This window comes from Ascaphus truei, chromosome 21, assembly GCF_040206685.1.
Source record: "Ascaphus truei isolate aAscTru1 chromosome 21, aAscTru1.hap1, whole genome shotgun sequence".
Lineage (NCBI taxonomy): Eukaryota > Metazoa > Chordata > Amphibia > Anura > Ascaphidae > Ascaphus > Ascaphus truei.
This window is the reverse complement of record NC_134503.1, coordinates 25,912,225-25,927,809: the sequence shown is the minus strand read 5'-3', so window position 1 is coordinate 25,927,809 and position 15,585 is coordinate 25,912,225. Positions and strand designations below refer to the sequence as shown.

General features: G+C 51.0%; 1 protein-coding gene across 2 annotated transcripts in view; it reads right to left on the bottom strand.

The window, feature by feature from the left end:
* MAPKAP1 (MAPK associated protein 1) overlaps positions 1–15,585 on the bottom strand; it is a 172,963-nt gene that overhangs the window by 110,639 nt on the left and 46,739 nt on the right. For both annotated transcript variants that reach the window (XM_075579403.1, XM_075579404.1), the window contains exon 4: positions 15,042–15,190. In XM_075579403.1, the coding sequence (XP_075435518.1) occupies positions 15,042–15,190 (149 nt within the window). The remainder of the gene's footprint in view (positions 1–15,041; positions 15,191–15,585) is intronic.

Sequence of the window (15,585 nt, the reverse complement as noted above, 5' to 3'; positions counted from 1 at the left end):
TCTTTCTTCTATTCTGTCTGTTCTATTGTATAATATGATAAAAGGAACACAGGGAACAACGGATTTAGAATATCCAAACGCATTTATTGAGCCAACACAACGTTTCGACCATAGTGGTCTTTATCAAGTGACATAGTGCCATAGATGCAGGGTTGACACAGACAATCCTGAACCAGGAGCACCGGTAGTTGTATCCCCTTTTGATTTTTTATTAGTGTGCAGCATTTATTTATCTTTCTATTGTATAATATCCCATATGTAACACAATTCTATAACTCATTTGACACAAGCACAAACAGTCACAAACATTGGGCAATCTGCGTTATACGGAATATATACATCATAGGTTGAAACATTTATTTATGTGGTGATCAATTATAATTATCGTTTACATTTTCACTTAGTTTATTACTATATTTACACAATTTAAATAAGCATTTATCACTCATTTTACCATTTATAGGTAGGATATTTAGCGCTGGTACAGTGGCGAGAAAACGTTTGTGAACCCCAATGATAATTACGTAAATTCCATAGTTTTCCCAGATAACCTTTTTGAATCAAAACCAATCTTGTCTTAAATATCCAATGGGGTTTATATTAACCAATTCCATGTAGTTTGTAACAAAATGATGTATGAATTATTAGACAAACAATGAGTAAAGAGTAAGTGAGTAGAGACACTGACTGGCACTGAGTGTGAAGCAGGGGAGCCTGGTTCAATTCCCGGTGTCGGCTCCTTGTGACCTTGGGCAAGTCACTTTATCTCCCTGTGCCTTAGGCCCCAAACACATAGATTGTAAGCTCCACGGGGCAGGGACTGTGCCTGCAAAATGTCTCTGCAAAGCGCTACGTAAAAAACCAGCAGCGCTATACAAGAACATGCTGTTATTATTGTTAATTAAGAGTCAAGCATTGTGCAAAAGTAAGTAAAACCCTGGTCGTATCAGCTAAATTAAAGGGGATAATTAGAATCAGGTGTATAAATAATTAGGTAGTATTACCTATATCTTATCTATATATATCTATATATATATATCTATATATTATCTCCTGTTAGGCTAGCACGTCAGGGCATTAATATTTCTCAGGCTGATCAAATAATGTGTTAATAATTACAATGCTGGACTGCAAATGTGGAGGGGACCTCTCTGTGTCACTCAGCGCCCAACCCAATACGCAATTACCAGGCCAGGAGGCTTAAAGCAGGGGCGGCCAGGTTTCTAGGATATCCCCGCTTCAGCACAGGTGAGCTAAAGAAGGGACATCCTGAAAACCTGACCTGTTGGTGGCCCTTGAGGACTAGAGTTGGCGGGCCCTAAAATAAAGGCTCCAGTAAGCAGAAGACGCCGTGAGAAAATGCTTCATCTCCATTGCAATCATCTCTACAACATCCACCCCAGGCGACAGTAATGCGGTCATGTTTTATTCCAGCCTCTCTTCTAATGTAGCAGTTAATTACCTAGCAAAGATAATAAAAACAACAAGGAAAGAACGAGGCGCAGAAAACCCCACCGCTCGGATCAAGCCGTCTCTGCGCTTCCACAAAGGGCTGTCCCACTTCTCCCTCTCGCTGCCGGTTACCAGCCAAACACAGGAGACGCCAGATCGTTCAAACATTGCTTCTGAATTCCCCCCTCCGACCCCGCGCCCGTGTAACGCTGAGCGGCGGGGAAAGGAAACCACACGGCCGGCGGGTCACATCGAAGCCGCTGCCAATGGTCTTTTCAAAGATTTAGGCTGCGGTCCCAGTCACCGCCACAGCGCACGGCTCGGCGTGCGCTGTGCTATCAAGCCCCGCCCCCCAGTCCGGCCGGTCCCAGTCCCTACCTTGTCGCGCACCTTTCCCCAGCGGTGCGCGACAGGTTTTCAGGGAGGCAGGAGAATTTGACCTTGACATCTGCGATGGGGGCGTGGCCACGCCCCCGCCGGCGGTTCAGCCAATAAGGGCGAACCAGCCGTGGGACGTCATGGCCACGCTCCTGCAAACCCACAGCCACGCCCCCTCCTGTCGCAAACCTTCCCTCTCCCCCCAGACCGCAGATCGTGGTGTAGCGCTGTGCACGCGCCGACCCCCCCGCCGGGCGCGCCTGCTACAGTGAAGACTGGGGACTCGGCCTTAGAAGTCATCCCAAATAACAGACATATTTGACTTTTAATGAGTCCCACACACTCCAAGAAGGTTTATCCCAGGGCGGCCAACCCCAGCCCTTAGGGGGCGCCAACAGATCAGGGTTAAAGGATATCCCTGCTTCAGCAGAACTAGAGAGGAACCCCCGATACAGCTTATAGTAATGGTGTAATAATGAGAACGTGAGGGTGCTTTTGGGGCAGAGGAACTGGAATAACTGGAGAGGAAAAGAACCCCAATATGTAAGCACCCAATCACTGAGCATGGGGGGTGTGTGAGGGAATTAAAATAAATCTTTATTTAGAACAACTGATAAAATAATGGGCTGTAAAATAAACAGAACAATGGCGCCTGTGTGGAACCATCGGAGCAAAGTGACTCCGGTTAGGGAAATAAATCCCTCTGACTGTGTGTCAATTGTACACACTGTGCCCAGGTGTATGACTCAGATAAGCCCACTACCCAGGAAACATGAATTACAAAAGGGTATGAATGGCCCCCATGGATAAACTGCCCAGAGCTAGTCTGGGTGTAGCACAGTTCCCAATAAAGATCTGTGAGTCCCTGTGAGTAGGTGGGTATAGTATAATATATATATATAGTATAGTATAAGATAGCCACCACATCCTGGAACTATAGAAAAATAGGTCAGTCACGGTGATGGGAGCTGGTAGAGAATCACTAGTATGATAATACCTACTGTATGGGCACGCGGTAACCTGTCAGTTAATAAAGTGGTAATGTAGAGTACCTTAGGCCTGGGACATAGTGCCCCAAACAGTGCTGAGGCGCGCTGCGGCTCAGGGAAAGCAGTGCTTTCCCTGGCCTTACACAGCGCGCCATCAGTGGGCGGGCCAGTGACGTCACGGAGCTGGTTCGCCCTCAGTGGGCGAACTGCTCACATGACCGGCCCTGCGCTCCGGCAAGCGGGGAAATTTCAAAACACCGTCACACACACGCTTCCCCAAGCGTGCGGACGCGTGCGCGAGCCCCTGCTAAAGCCGCTCTCATTGCGGCTGCAGGAGCTCAGTGCCAAGCAGCAGCGCGCCTCAGCCCATGCCCGAGGCCTAATACAGTGTGCAAGCTGAGAACGAGGCAGATCTGTGCATGCACTAGTAACCCATAGGACAACTCACACAATCTATACACACACATACACACACACACACACACACACACACACAGTACCTTCGCTCACAGCATATACACACACACACACACATACACAGTACCTTCGCTCACAGCACACACACACACACACACACACACACACACACACACACACACACACACACACACACACACACACACACACACACACACACACACACACTACCTTCGCTCACAGCATACACACACACACACACACACACTACCTTCGCTCAGAGCATACACACACACACACATACACACACATACACACACACTAAGTACCTTCGCTCACAGCATACACACACACACAGTACCTTCGCTCACAGCATACACACACAGCATACACACACACACACACACACAGTACCTTCGCTCACAGCATACACACACACACACACACACACACACACACAGTACCTTCGCTCACAGCATACACACACACACACACACACACACACACACAGTACCTTCGCTCACAGCATATACACACACACACACACACACACATACATACACAGTACCTACGCTCACAGCATACACATACACACACACACACACACACACACAGTACCTTCGCTCACAGCATACACACACACACACACACACACACACACAGTACCTTCGCTCACAGCATACACACACACACACACACACACACACACAGTACCTTCGCTCACAGCATACACACACATACACACACACACAGTACCTTCGCTCACAGCATACACACACACACACAGTACCTTCGCTCACAGCATACACACAAAAAGCGTGCGTCATGTTCACGCGCGTTTGCACAGGCACGCGCGCCCGCACCTACTATAGGACAAGCCTAACACTACAGACTTGGTGCTAATAAACTGTTCCCCTTAGGAAGGGGAGGTCCCCCTTTCCGTGCGCGCGCAGGGCTTCCCATTGTGCCCGCAGTACATGGGTCCCCACACGGGAGCATCTGCGCAGTCCTGCTCCAGCACATCACAAACAGCTGCCATCTGATCCGACGAGCAGGCGCAGCCCCTGCTTCCTAAGGGGAAAAGTGTACAGCATTGTTACCCACAGTACAATAACCCTACCCTGGGGTTATCTGGGTGCAGATTGCTCATTTATATTTAGGAGTTCCTTCTGGGGAGTTTTATGGACTACTCCCTGGTGCTTTTACATTACCTGGGTATACCGCCGGTATGCTAATTAGTGAAGTGTTTATCCGATTGAACACTTCCTTCATACTACCTAACACAGTGTATCGTGTGTTCTGGTTTCCCCTCGGCGTTTGGGAACCGCAACAATGCCACAATTATCTCCCAGCTGTCCTATGGGTTACTAGTGCATGCACAGATCTGCCTCTCACGTTCTCAGCTTGCACACTGTAATAGGTACTCTACGTTACCACTTTATTAACTGACAGGTTACCGCGTGCCCATACAGTAGGTATTGTCATACTAGTGATTCACTACCAGCTCCCATCACCGTGACTGACCTATTTTTCAATATTTCCAGGATGTGGTGGCTATAATATATATATATATATATATATATATATATATATATATATATATATATATATATATTATTGGGAACTGTGCTACACCCAGACTAGCTCTGGCCAGTTTATCCATGGGGGCCATTCATACCCTTCTGTAATTCATGTTTCCTGGGTAGTGGGCTTATCGGAGTCATACACCTGGGCACAGTGTGTACAATTGATACACAGTCAGAGGGATTTATTTCCCTAACCGGAGTCACTTCACTTTTATTGGTTCCACACAGGCGCCATTGTTCTGTTTATTTTACAGCCCATTATTTTATCAGTTGTTCTAAATAAAGATTTATTTTAATTCCCTCACACACCCCCCATGCTCAGGGATTGGGGGCTTACATATTGGGTTTCTTTTCTTCTCCGGTTACTATCCCTGCTTCAGCACAGGCGGCTCAGTCGAAGACTGATTGAGCCCCCTGTGCTGAAGCAGGGATATCCTTACAACCTGACCTGTGGGTGGCCCTTGAGGACTGCAGTTGGCCACCCCTGGTTTATACAATATGCCAGCCCTCCCATTTATCCTGTAATCAGCCTTTGACACGGCGCCGCACTGCGCTGGGGAATACGCCGGGGGCTCTTGGAAATAAATGGCAATATCCTCATACATTACCTCTTCCTGAGAAGCAATCGTGCGGACATGATGCTTTTGAATTCAATTTACCAGCAATAAACAAGATGCCTAAGACGCTTTGCCGGTCTGCGCACAGTGAAGGCGAGCTCCCTCCCCGGCCCAAAGTGAATGAATGGCAGTGATAGGTGAAATTGGTTCAAATTGGTCCACTAACCATGAATAGATACACAATCCAATCCCAACATGAATACTACTCCTCTAACGGGGCCCGGCCGCGGTTCTGCTCTCATTCTGTGAGGACGTGTTGGGGACATTCTGGTTTTCTCTTATGACAGACTTTATTGGGCGGAAACAGAAATTATGGTCGGTGCCGTCCTGCTGCGCCCACCTCACCGCCGGCGTTTAGTCGCAGGGGATCTCTCTGCCGCAGTCGCTCCGCCGAGAAGGAAAGTTTTAGGGTAGGGGCTTAACTGTAGGGATTTTAGCAGTTAGAGTAGGGGGATAACTTTGGGGGTTTAGCAGTTAGGGTGTGGGGATAACTTTAGGGGTTCAGTAGTTAGGGTGTGGGGATAATTTTAGGGGTTCAGCAGTTAGGGTGTGGGGATAACTTTAGGGGTTCAGCAGTTAGGGTGTGGGGATAACTTTAGGGGTTTGTGGGTTAGGGTAGGAGGATAACGTTAGGGGTTTTAGTGGTTAGGGGTTAAGGTTTTTAGGGTAGGGGTGGTGTTCGGATTAGGGGTTAACATCCGGGGCGATTAAGGGTGAGGTTTAAGGTTGGTGACTTGCCATAGCGGGAAGGTGGCCGGCAGTGGAATGTCCCAGCAGCGGGGTGAGAAGCGGCTAAACACCGGCGGCCATTTGCTTGCGGAAAAACGGCCGCAACTAAATGTCCTAGACCAAGGGAGCGCAAACTTTTTTCCCTGCGCCCCCCTGCCTGCTTTCCCCCCCTACGTTCGGCTTCGGCATCAAATGACGCCGCAGGGTCATGTGATGTTGCGTTGCCACGGCAACACGTGACCTCGCGGCGGCATTTGACGCCAGTTTGCCATGGCGACGCGTCGCTGGATGGCAAGGTAAGTTAAGTTACAGATGCCTCGCACCACCCCCGGCATTTATTTGAAATGCCTTCAGTGAAGCGCGGGGCCTCTAACAGCCGCGCCCCCTCCCCCCCCCAGTTTGCGCACCTCTGTAGACGGTTACTGGGTGGTGGAAACATTCAGGGAGGCATTTAGCAGCCGAAGCGATAGCTTCGTGGTAAGAAGACGGCTTGTGAAGGGGGTGAATCCCATGACCTCCTCGCCACTTTAGCGTCCCTACAGTGCAAGCTCAGAAGGGCAGCGACGGTCCCAGCAACACTCGACATATACCGCTGCATAAATATAGGACAATAACAATCTTATTCATAGTTACAATATGTTATACAGTTTCCAAGTCCTGCGACAAAGAGATATATATATATATATATATGTATATGTATATATATATATATACTGTACAATGTAATGCAGTCACCTGGCATCACACGGGTTAACTCTTTGGCTGCCAGCTAGTAGAGGCAGGTTCCATAAGTAAATCGCTGGCGTTGTGCAAATCATCATCATAATAATAATAATAATATGTTCTTGTATAGCGCTGCTAGCTTTACGTATGCTTTTGGTGCCTGAGGCAAATGATATATAAAGTGACTTGCCCAAGGTCACAAGGAGCCGACACCGGGAAGTGAACCAGGCTCCCCTGCTTCACACTCAGTGCCAGTCAGTGTCTTTACTCACTGAGCCGCTCCTTCTCCTGCTTCACACTCAGTGCCAGTCAGTGTCTTTACTCACTGAGGCGCTCCTTCTCCTGCTTCACACTCAGTGCCAGTCAGTGTCTTTACTCACTGAGCCGCTCCTTCTCCTGCTTCACACTCAGTGCCAGTCAGTGTCTTTACTCACTGAGCCGCTCCTTCTCCTGCTTCACACTCAGTGCCAGTCAGTGTCTTTACTCACTGAGCTGCTCCTTCTCACCATGTTGGCGAGAGGAGCGAGTGAGGCCTGAGGAAGAAGGTGAGCGGACCTCAGGGTGCAGGTCCGGCCGGCACAGGTGCAGTATCAGATGGGTTCTAGGCCCAGCTGCTGGAGAAAAGATGTCCCTCCCTATTAATATTCCATTACGGGGGAGGATTGGAGAGAAGATAGAACATACAGGATGCATTACACACAGGCATCCCTTCAAAGGGCCCATCTCATCCAGGGACCCAGTGACATAATGACAGTGACTTGTTTAATGGGTTAAAGGGTCAGTCCCACATAGGAGCAAAGTGACCTAATGACAGGGACGTGTTTAATGGTTAAAGGGTCAGTCCCACATAGGAGCAAAGTGACCTAATGACAGGGACGTGTTTAATGGTTAAAGGGTCAGTCCCACATAGGAGCAAAGTGACCTAATGACAGGGACGTGTTTAATGGTTAAAGGGTCAGTCCCACATAGGAGCAAAGTGACCTAATGACAGGGATGTGTGTAATGGGTTAAAGGGTCAGTCCCACGTAGGAGCAAAGTGACCTAATGACAGGGACGTGTTTAATGGGATAAAGGGTCAGTCCCACATAGGAGCAAAGTGACCTAATGACAGGGACGTGTGTAATGGGTTAAAGGGTCAGTCCCACATAGGAGCAAAGTGACCTAATGACAGGGATGTGTTTGTAATGATGACACCATAATTAGCAATACAGTTAAAAGCGTAGTACAACTAGATAATGAATTTCATAGAGCCCAAAGAAAGTTACTAAAGAACGAATTGTTCACATGAAACAATGAAGTAAATATGATGGGAGACCGAATTCAGCACATTATTTGGGCGGATATGTTACAAGGTCTAAATCAGGTGCAAATGTTGCCTTTAGTTTTTCTTATACGCATGGACTCTGGCCAGGAAGAGATGAATGGAAACTGGGTCTCTTTCACCCTACTAATGAGATCAGATTTACGGATGCTGCCTTCCCCCTCCCCCATGTCCAACCTCCCCCTCCCCCCATCCCCAACCTCCCCCACCTCACCCTCCCCATGTCCAACCTCCCCCACCTCACCCTCCCCATGTCCAACCTTCCCCCATCCCCCTCATGTCCAACCTCCCCCCTAGCCCCTCCCCCCCATGTCCAACCTCCCCCCATCCCCCTCATGTCCAACCTCCCCCACCTCATTCTCCCCCATGTCCAACCTCCCCCCACCCCCCCCATGTTTAACCTCCCCCACTCCCCCCTCCCCCCCATGTCCAACCTCCCCCATCCCCCTCCCCATGTCCAACCTCCCACCCTCCTCCCCATGTCCAACATCACCCCCACCCCCATGTACAACCTCCCTCATCCCCTATCCACAACCTCCCCCCTCCCCATGTACAACCTCTCCCACCTACCTCATGTCCAACCTCCCCCCCATATCCATCCTCCTCCCCCATGTATAACCTCCTCCCCCCCATGTCCAACCTACTCCCCCCCCCCAATATCCAACCTACTCCCCCCTCCATGTCCAAACCTCCTTTTGTATCCCCCCACTCCACCCTTCCCCACTCCACCCCCCCCATGTCCAACCTCCCCCACTCCACCCTCCCCCCCATGCCCAACCTCCACCACCGCCCCCATGTCCAACCCCCACCACCCCCATGTCTAACCTCTCCCCTCCCCCATGTCCAACCTCCCCCCTCCCCATGTCCAACCTCTCCCCTCCCCCATGTCCAACCTCTCCCCTCCCCCATGTCCAACCTCCCCCATGTCCAACCTCCCCCCTCCCCCATGTCCAACCTCCCCCCTCCCCCATGTCCAACCTCCCCCTCCCCCACCACCCCCCCCCCCATCTCCCCCCTCCCCCATGTCCAACCTCCCCCTCCCCCTCATGTCCAACCTCCCCCCTAGCCCCTCCCCCCATGTCCAACCTCCCCCCATCCCCCTCATGTCCAACCTCCCCCACCTCATCCTCCCCCATGTCCAACCTCCCCCCACCCCCCCATGTTTAACCTCCCCCACCTCATCCTCCCCCATGTCCAACCTCCCCCCACCCCCCCATGTTTAACCTCCCCCATGTTTAACCTCCCCCCCTCCCCCCTCCCCCCCATGTCCAACCTCCCCATGTCCAACCTCCCACCCTCCTCCCCATGTCCAACATCACCCCCACCCCCATGTCCAACCTCCCTCATCCCCTATCCACAACCTCCCCCCTCCCCATGTACAACCTCTCCCCCCCCCTCATGTCCAACCTCCCCCCATATCCATCCTCCTCCCCCATGTACAACCTCCTCCCCCCCATGTCCAACCTACTCCCCCCCCCAATATCCAACCTACTCCCCCCCTCCATGTCCAAACCTCCTTTTGTATCCCCCCACTCCAACCTCCCCCCATGTCCAACCTCCCCCACTCCACCCCCCCCCCATGTCCAACCTCCCCCACTCCACCCTCCCCCCCATGCCCAACCTCCACCACCGCCCCCATGTCCAACCCCCACCACCCCCATGTCTAACCTCTCCCCTCCCCCATGTCCAACTCCTCCCCTCCCCATGTCCAACCTCCCCCATGTCCAACCTCCCCCCTCCCCCATGTCCAACCTCCCCCTCCCCCATGTCCAACCTCCCCCCTTCCCCATCTCCCCCCTCCCCCATGTCCAACCTCCCCCCTCCCCCATGTCCAACCTCCCCCCTCCCCATGTCCAACCTCCCCCCTCCCCCATGTCCAACCCCCCCCCCCCATCTCCCCCCTCCCCCATGTCCAACCTCCCCCCTCCCCCTCATGTCCAACCTCCCCCCTCCCCCTCATGTCCAACCTCCCCCCATCCCCTCATGTCCAACCTCCCCACCTCATCCTCCCCCATGTCCAACCTCCCCCCACCCCCCCATGTTTAACCTCCCCCACCTCACCTCCCCCATGTCCAACCTCCCCCCACCCCCCCATGTTAAACCTCCCCCATGTTTAACCTCCCCCACTCCCCCCCTGCCCCCCATGTTCAACCTCCCCCATCCCTCCCCGTGTCCAACCTCCCACCCTCCTCCCCATGTCCAACATCACCCCCACCCCCATGTCCAACCTCCCTCATCCCCTATCCACAACCTCCCCCCTCCCCATGTACAACCTCTCCCACCCCCTCATGTCCAACCTCCCCCCTCATATCCATCCTCCTCCCCCATGTACAACCTCCTCCCCCCATGTACAACCTACTCCCCCCTCCCCCAATATCCAACCTACTCCCCCCTCCATGTCCAAACCTCCTTTTGTATCCCCCCACTCCACCCTCCCCCCCATGCCCAACCTCCACCACCGCCCCCATGTCCAACCCCCACCACCCCCATGTCTAACCTCTCCCCTCCCCCATGTCCAACCTCCCCCTCCCCCATGTCCAACCTCTCCCCTCCCCCATGTCCAACCTCCCACATGTCCAACCTCCCCTCTCCCCCATGTCCACCTCCCCCCTCCATGTCCAACCTCCCCCCTCCCCCATCTCCCCCTTCCCCCATGTCCAACCTCCCCCCTCCCCCATGTCCAACCTCCCCCTTCTCCCATGTCCAACCTCCCCCCTCCCCATGTCCAACCTCCCCCGCTAAGCCCTCTGCAACCTGAATTTCCTACAGCTCACTGGACTAAAGCAGTCTTTCCCAGTCACCATCCTCTTCTGTTACTTCTTCCTTTACTGTAATCAAACTCCTCTTCATCTAAAGTCTCGTTGGTAAAGCGCTGCGTACAATTGTTGGGGCAACGCAATGAAAAAGGGGGAGATATAGAAAGCCACAAAGTCCCGTACATTTCAGGTTACAGTGTCACTAGCTCAATGCGAGCCAACATGGGGCTGCATTTGCCTGCTGTAGCCTACTCGTGTCTGCTCTGTACCCACTGCCACGCTGCATGCGCAGAATCGCTGCGCGCGCTCAAACTGATGAGACCAACAGCAGATAATAGCTGTCTCTGAGCGGGGCCAGTGATTCTGCACGTCGCTATCTCAGGCTGCGCCGTACAAACGGTGTTACGCGGCCGCAAAAGGCCGGGGAAATCCACGCACAAAATGGGGCCGAAGCTAAAAGTGACGCAGGCAGTGTGCTCATTACCCAGAATCTTTGCCTGCAGCTTGTCCACTGTGTGACGCGGAATAACAGGGTGAATGCCGCTGGCTTGGGGACCTGTAGAAGCACAAACTTCCGCCCCCACCTCTTCCTGCCGGGAAACTGCCCGAGAAATCTCATCTCCCATCCTTAAATACAAATGAATTTCTAAAATAATCTCGCCACCAAAACCGCGCAGAATTTTCGAAGGGATGGGAACACTGAATACGCCGGCAAACTGAAAGGCTGGCGGATTTCTATCCCGTTTGCATCCAATTCTTGGCCCCGTTTTGCAGCTGCCGGGGGGGGAAAAACACCCCCTTCCTGCCAGGCGGTTTAATTGCCTCTTGCCATTCCTCCCTCCCCCCCCTCACACTCCGGTGAAAAGCCGCGAGTATTAATATGCTGGAATCCGATGTGTTAATTTGATGCAACTTTTGCCTTTGACAATATGTGATTAATTTGTCCGTGGGCTGCTCGGGCTCCGGTGCCGTGACAGTTTCAAATGCCGGGTTTCTTTATCCCCATCTGGGGGGTTTCTGGCACGCCCCAGCTTGCCGCTTTCCCTTTGGACGCTTGTTAATTTGTCATGAGCTTGCCTTGGGGGAGGGGGGGCCCCTTCTTTTTTAATTCTGTCGGTGTCAGATCCTTCAGGAAAATTACAAGTTTGCGTATGTACAATTACTGCCAAGCTCTGCTGATGAAAGGTTTGCGAGAACGGGCCCTTTGTGAGGCCGTCTGCGTGTAATTGTCTGAAACGGGTTTATCTAGACAGAGAGAAAAAAACAGCATGCGGAGAGAAGGGGGGAGGGGGTCTCTCCGCTCTATTTAAAAGGCCTCTCAACCCAGGGGGCTCGACTCCAGTCCTCAAGCCCCCCCACCTCTCTCCCCCAACAGGTCAGGTTTTCAGGATATCCCCGCTTTGGTATATCCTGAAAACCTGACCTGTTTGGGGGGGCGGGAGGGCTTGAGGGCTGCAGTAGAGCACCCCTGTCTCCACCCCGTTACCATGCTGCAGTTAGCTGCCAGTATACTTTAAATCCATCTGTACAGCCTGGGTAATCCATATTTCGACTCGAACAACGTCCCTACATTCCTTTATTAAAGTCAGATTTGAGGTCGGTCCCACAACCTGAAATACCAGCTGCAACGCGCTTTCCCAGCATCCAGCGTTTGCGTCACCGTGTTCCTTTCTCCTGAATACTGTGTCCCTTTTCTCGCAGGTCGGAATGTTCCCAAATTGCCCTTTAACCAACAGAAGGTGGGGGTCCCCTAACAGGCATTAGCAAGGCCCCCATCCGATCGGTCATTTGTCAGCATCTTAAACAATGGCGACATTCATTTTTCCAGCACGAACATCTCTTTGCGATCATTGCTAATGTTTAACAGCCCAAGCAAGAGCTTTAATCTTCCCTGGAAAGCCAAGTGACCCCGATACATCTTCTATTCTTTTTATTTCATGTTTTTTGGGGGCGGGGAACACCAATGATTCTTAATTTTGACGTTGTTCTGCGTTATTAAAGCTCGTTACAATTCGCCTCGTTAGGGGAGCCTTTTTTTTAAAAAGCCATTACCTGCAGGGGAGTTTAAATACTCCGCTATTAAAAGGTTACTTGAATATGAATAATAGCCTCCCGATATACTTCAGTTAATTACTATTGGAAACCGGTTCTATTTCAATTTGGGGCTGGGCGTTGAATGAAAGATTTGCCACAGCAGCAAAAATGGCACCAAACAAGAGAATTATTCATGGTCACCAGCCCCATTTCTGCGGCCTCGTTTGGGAGATAATCGGCCTTTTCCCTGGTTCCGCATTGCTGCGTCCCACAATCACACATGACATTTCTTCCATTTCTCCTCTTGTCTGTCAAATTAGAACGGCACTCTTCGACCCTGATTGATTTTGCCGGGGTGTGGGATTGTCGGAGTTGATTGCCGGGCGAAGGCGATTCTCAAATTAAGGGGAGCAGGTAAGAGGAACGAACCGCTGTATAAAGCTGTACTGAGTATCGGAAGTGTTTTGACAGCTCTGGCTTCCTGGAGTTTCTTTGGCTTAGAGATACCAAATATTCATTTATTTAGTGGTTAAACCCTTGGCCACTACAGTCTACGTTAACACCCTAATTACACAATCACAGGGGTTACGAGAACAGGCAAAGAGATGCTCAGCATCATTATAGAACGATGCATTTTATTATTTGGCCTTAATCACTTTGCCTCGCTGGCTCCTACGGCAGTGAAAGGGTAAATGTGTGTATACCTAAGACTACGTTTCTAGTTAGAGCTGTGGAAATAGAAATATCAGGCGGAAATAATGATCATCATCTTTTATCTGCATGGCACCAACGTACTCCGCATCGCAGTACAACGCAGGAGGAGGGACAGGAACACTGTGCGACAAAACTGCACATATATGTTCAGACAAACTGAGACACTGGGAAGGTGATCCTTGACCCATAGAGCTTACAATCTAAAATATAATAGATACATTTTTTTTTATATAAATAACTCACTATTTTCAAATCACCTTTCTAAAGTTATTACTAAAGTGGCTCACTCAAAGACCAAACCACTGATTGAGCCACCTGTGCTGAAGCAGGGATATCCTGAAAACCTGCCCTGTTGGTGGCCACTCCTGCTTAACGTGGTCCCTTTAGCAAAGCCACCTCGGGGCTGGAAGCGAATGGCTTAAAAACGGAGCCGCGCTTCTAATTGGCGTTGGTGGGAATTAAGCTAACGGGCGCCCGCGCCAACGTGTCCATCTCCGGCATTTCAATGCCTCGGAGGCGCTCGTTCATCGCGATCTGAACGGCGCGCAGAGCACGAGCAGCGTGGGGAGAAGGTATTTAAAGGGCCGCCCGTCCCAAAATGCAGCTAAAAAGACATTAAGCAGCGAGTGTTAATTGCCGCAGCATTCATATTCATTTGCACTTCGGGCCTGATGGAGGATTTCCCCAGGTGCACTTTATAGAGGGGCTTCATTTAACCAACTGCTACTATCAACACTTATGAAAATTAACAGCTGAGCAATTAGCGCTCATGAATTATGCCGCACCCCACGCTTCCAGGCGCGGGACTGTGGGAGCGCATTAATTGGCTAAGACGGAGGGGGAGGGGGTTAACCCTGGCAGTGCCAGAGATACATATAACAGGTTTGGGAAGTTCTGTACATGTGAAGAAGGGACCTGTGAGGTTTGGAAGCTCTGTACATGTGAAGAAAATACCTGTGAGGTTTGGAAGCGCTGTACATGTGAAGAAGAGACCTGTGAGGTTTGGAAGCGCTGTACATGTGAAGAAGAGACCTGTGAGGTTTGGAAGCTCTGTACATGTGAAGAAAATACCTTTGAGGTTTGGAAGCTCTGTACATGTGAAGAGGAGACCTGTGAGGTTTGGGAAGCTCTGTACATGTGAAGAAGAGACCTGTGAGGTTTGGAAGCTCTGTACATGTGAAGAAGAGACCTGTGAGGTTTGGAAAGCTATGCACAGGTGAAGAAGAGACTTGTGAGGTTTGGAAAGCTCTGTACAAAGACAACCCAACCTACACTAAAGCTATTAACCAGCTATAAACACTCTGGAAGGTCTAAATCGGTCTCACCTTGCCGTCAAACTTGGAGTACTCATTGAAAGGGTTGTTGAGCTGCAGAGGACACTGCTCCAGACGCACAGAGAGCATGGACTGCCTGCCCGAGTTCTCCACTTTCTCCTTGAAGTTCTTCTTGTCAAACAGCGAGCTCAGCTCCTCGGCTGCGGGGAACACGGAACACAATGCGCATGAGCTCACCGATGAGTCACTTCCGCTCTACTCTGACCCGCCTCCTCTCTGTCTCACTTGTCTTTACTACTCATTAACACGGGAAACCTCTCACTCACAGCCCGCTAACTACGTTGTCAGTTTTTTATGTTGTGCTTTAAAACGAGAGGTAACTTTCAGTGTATTTTTATCCTGCTGAAACATTTTATAAATAAATAATAAAAACATTTCAAACGCTCCCCTTTCACATATATAAACGGTCAGGGGTCAGTCCCTCCTAGGGGCAAAGTGTACTAATGGCAGTGACAGGGTTAAGGGGTCAGTCCCTCCTAGGGGCAAAGTGTACTAATGGCAGTGACATGGTTAAAGGGACAGTCCCTCCTAGGGG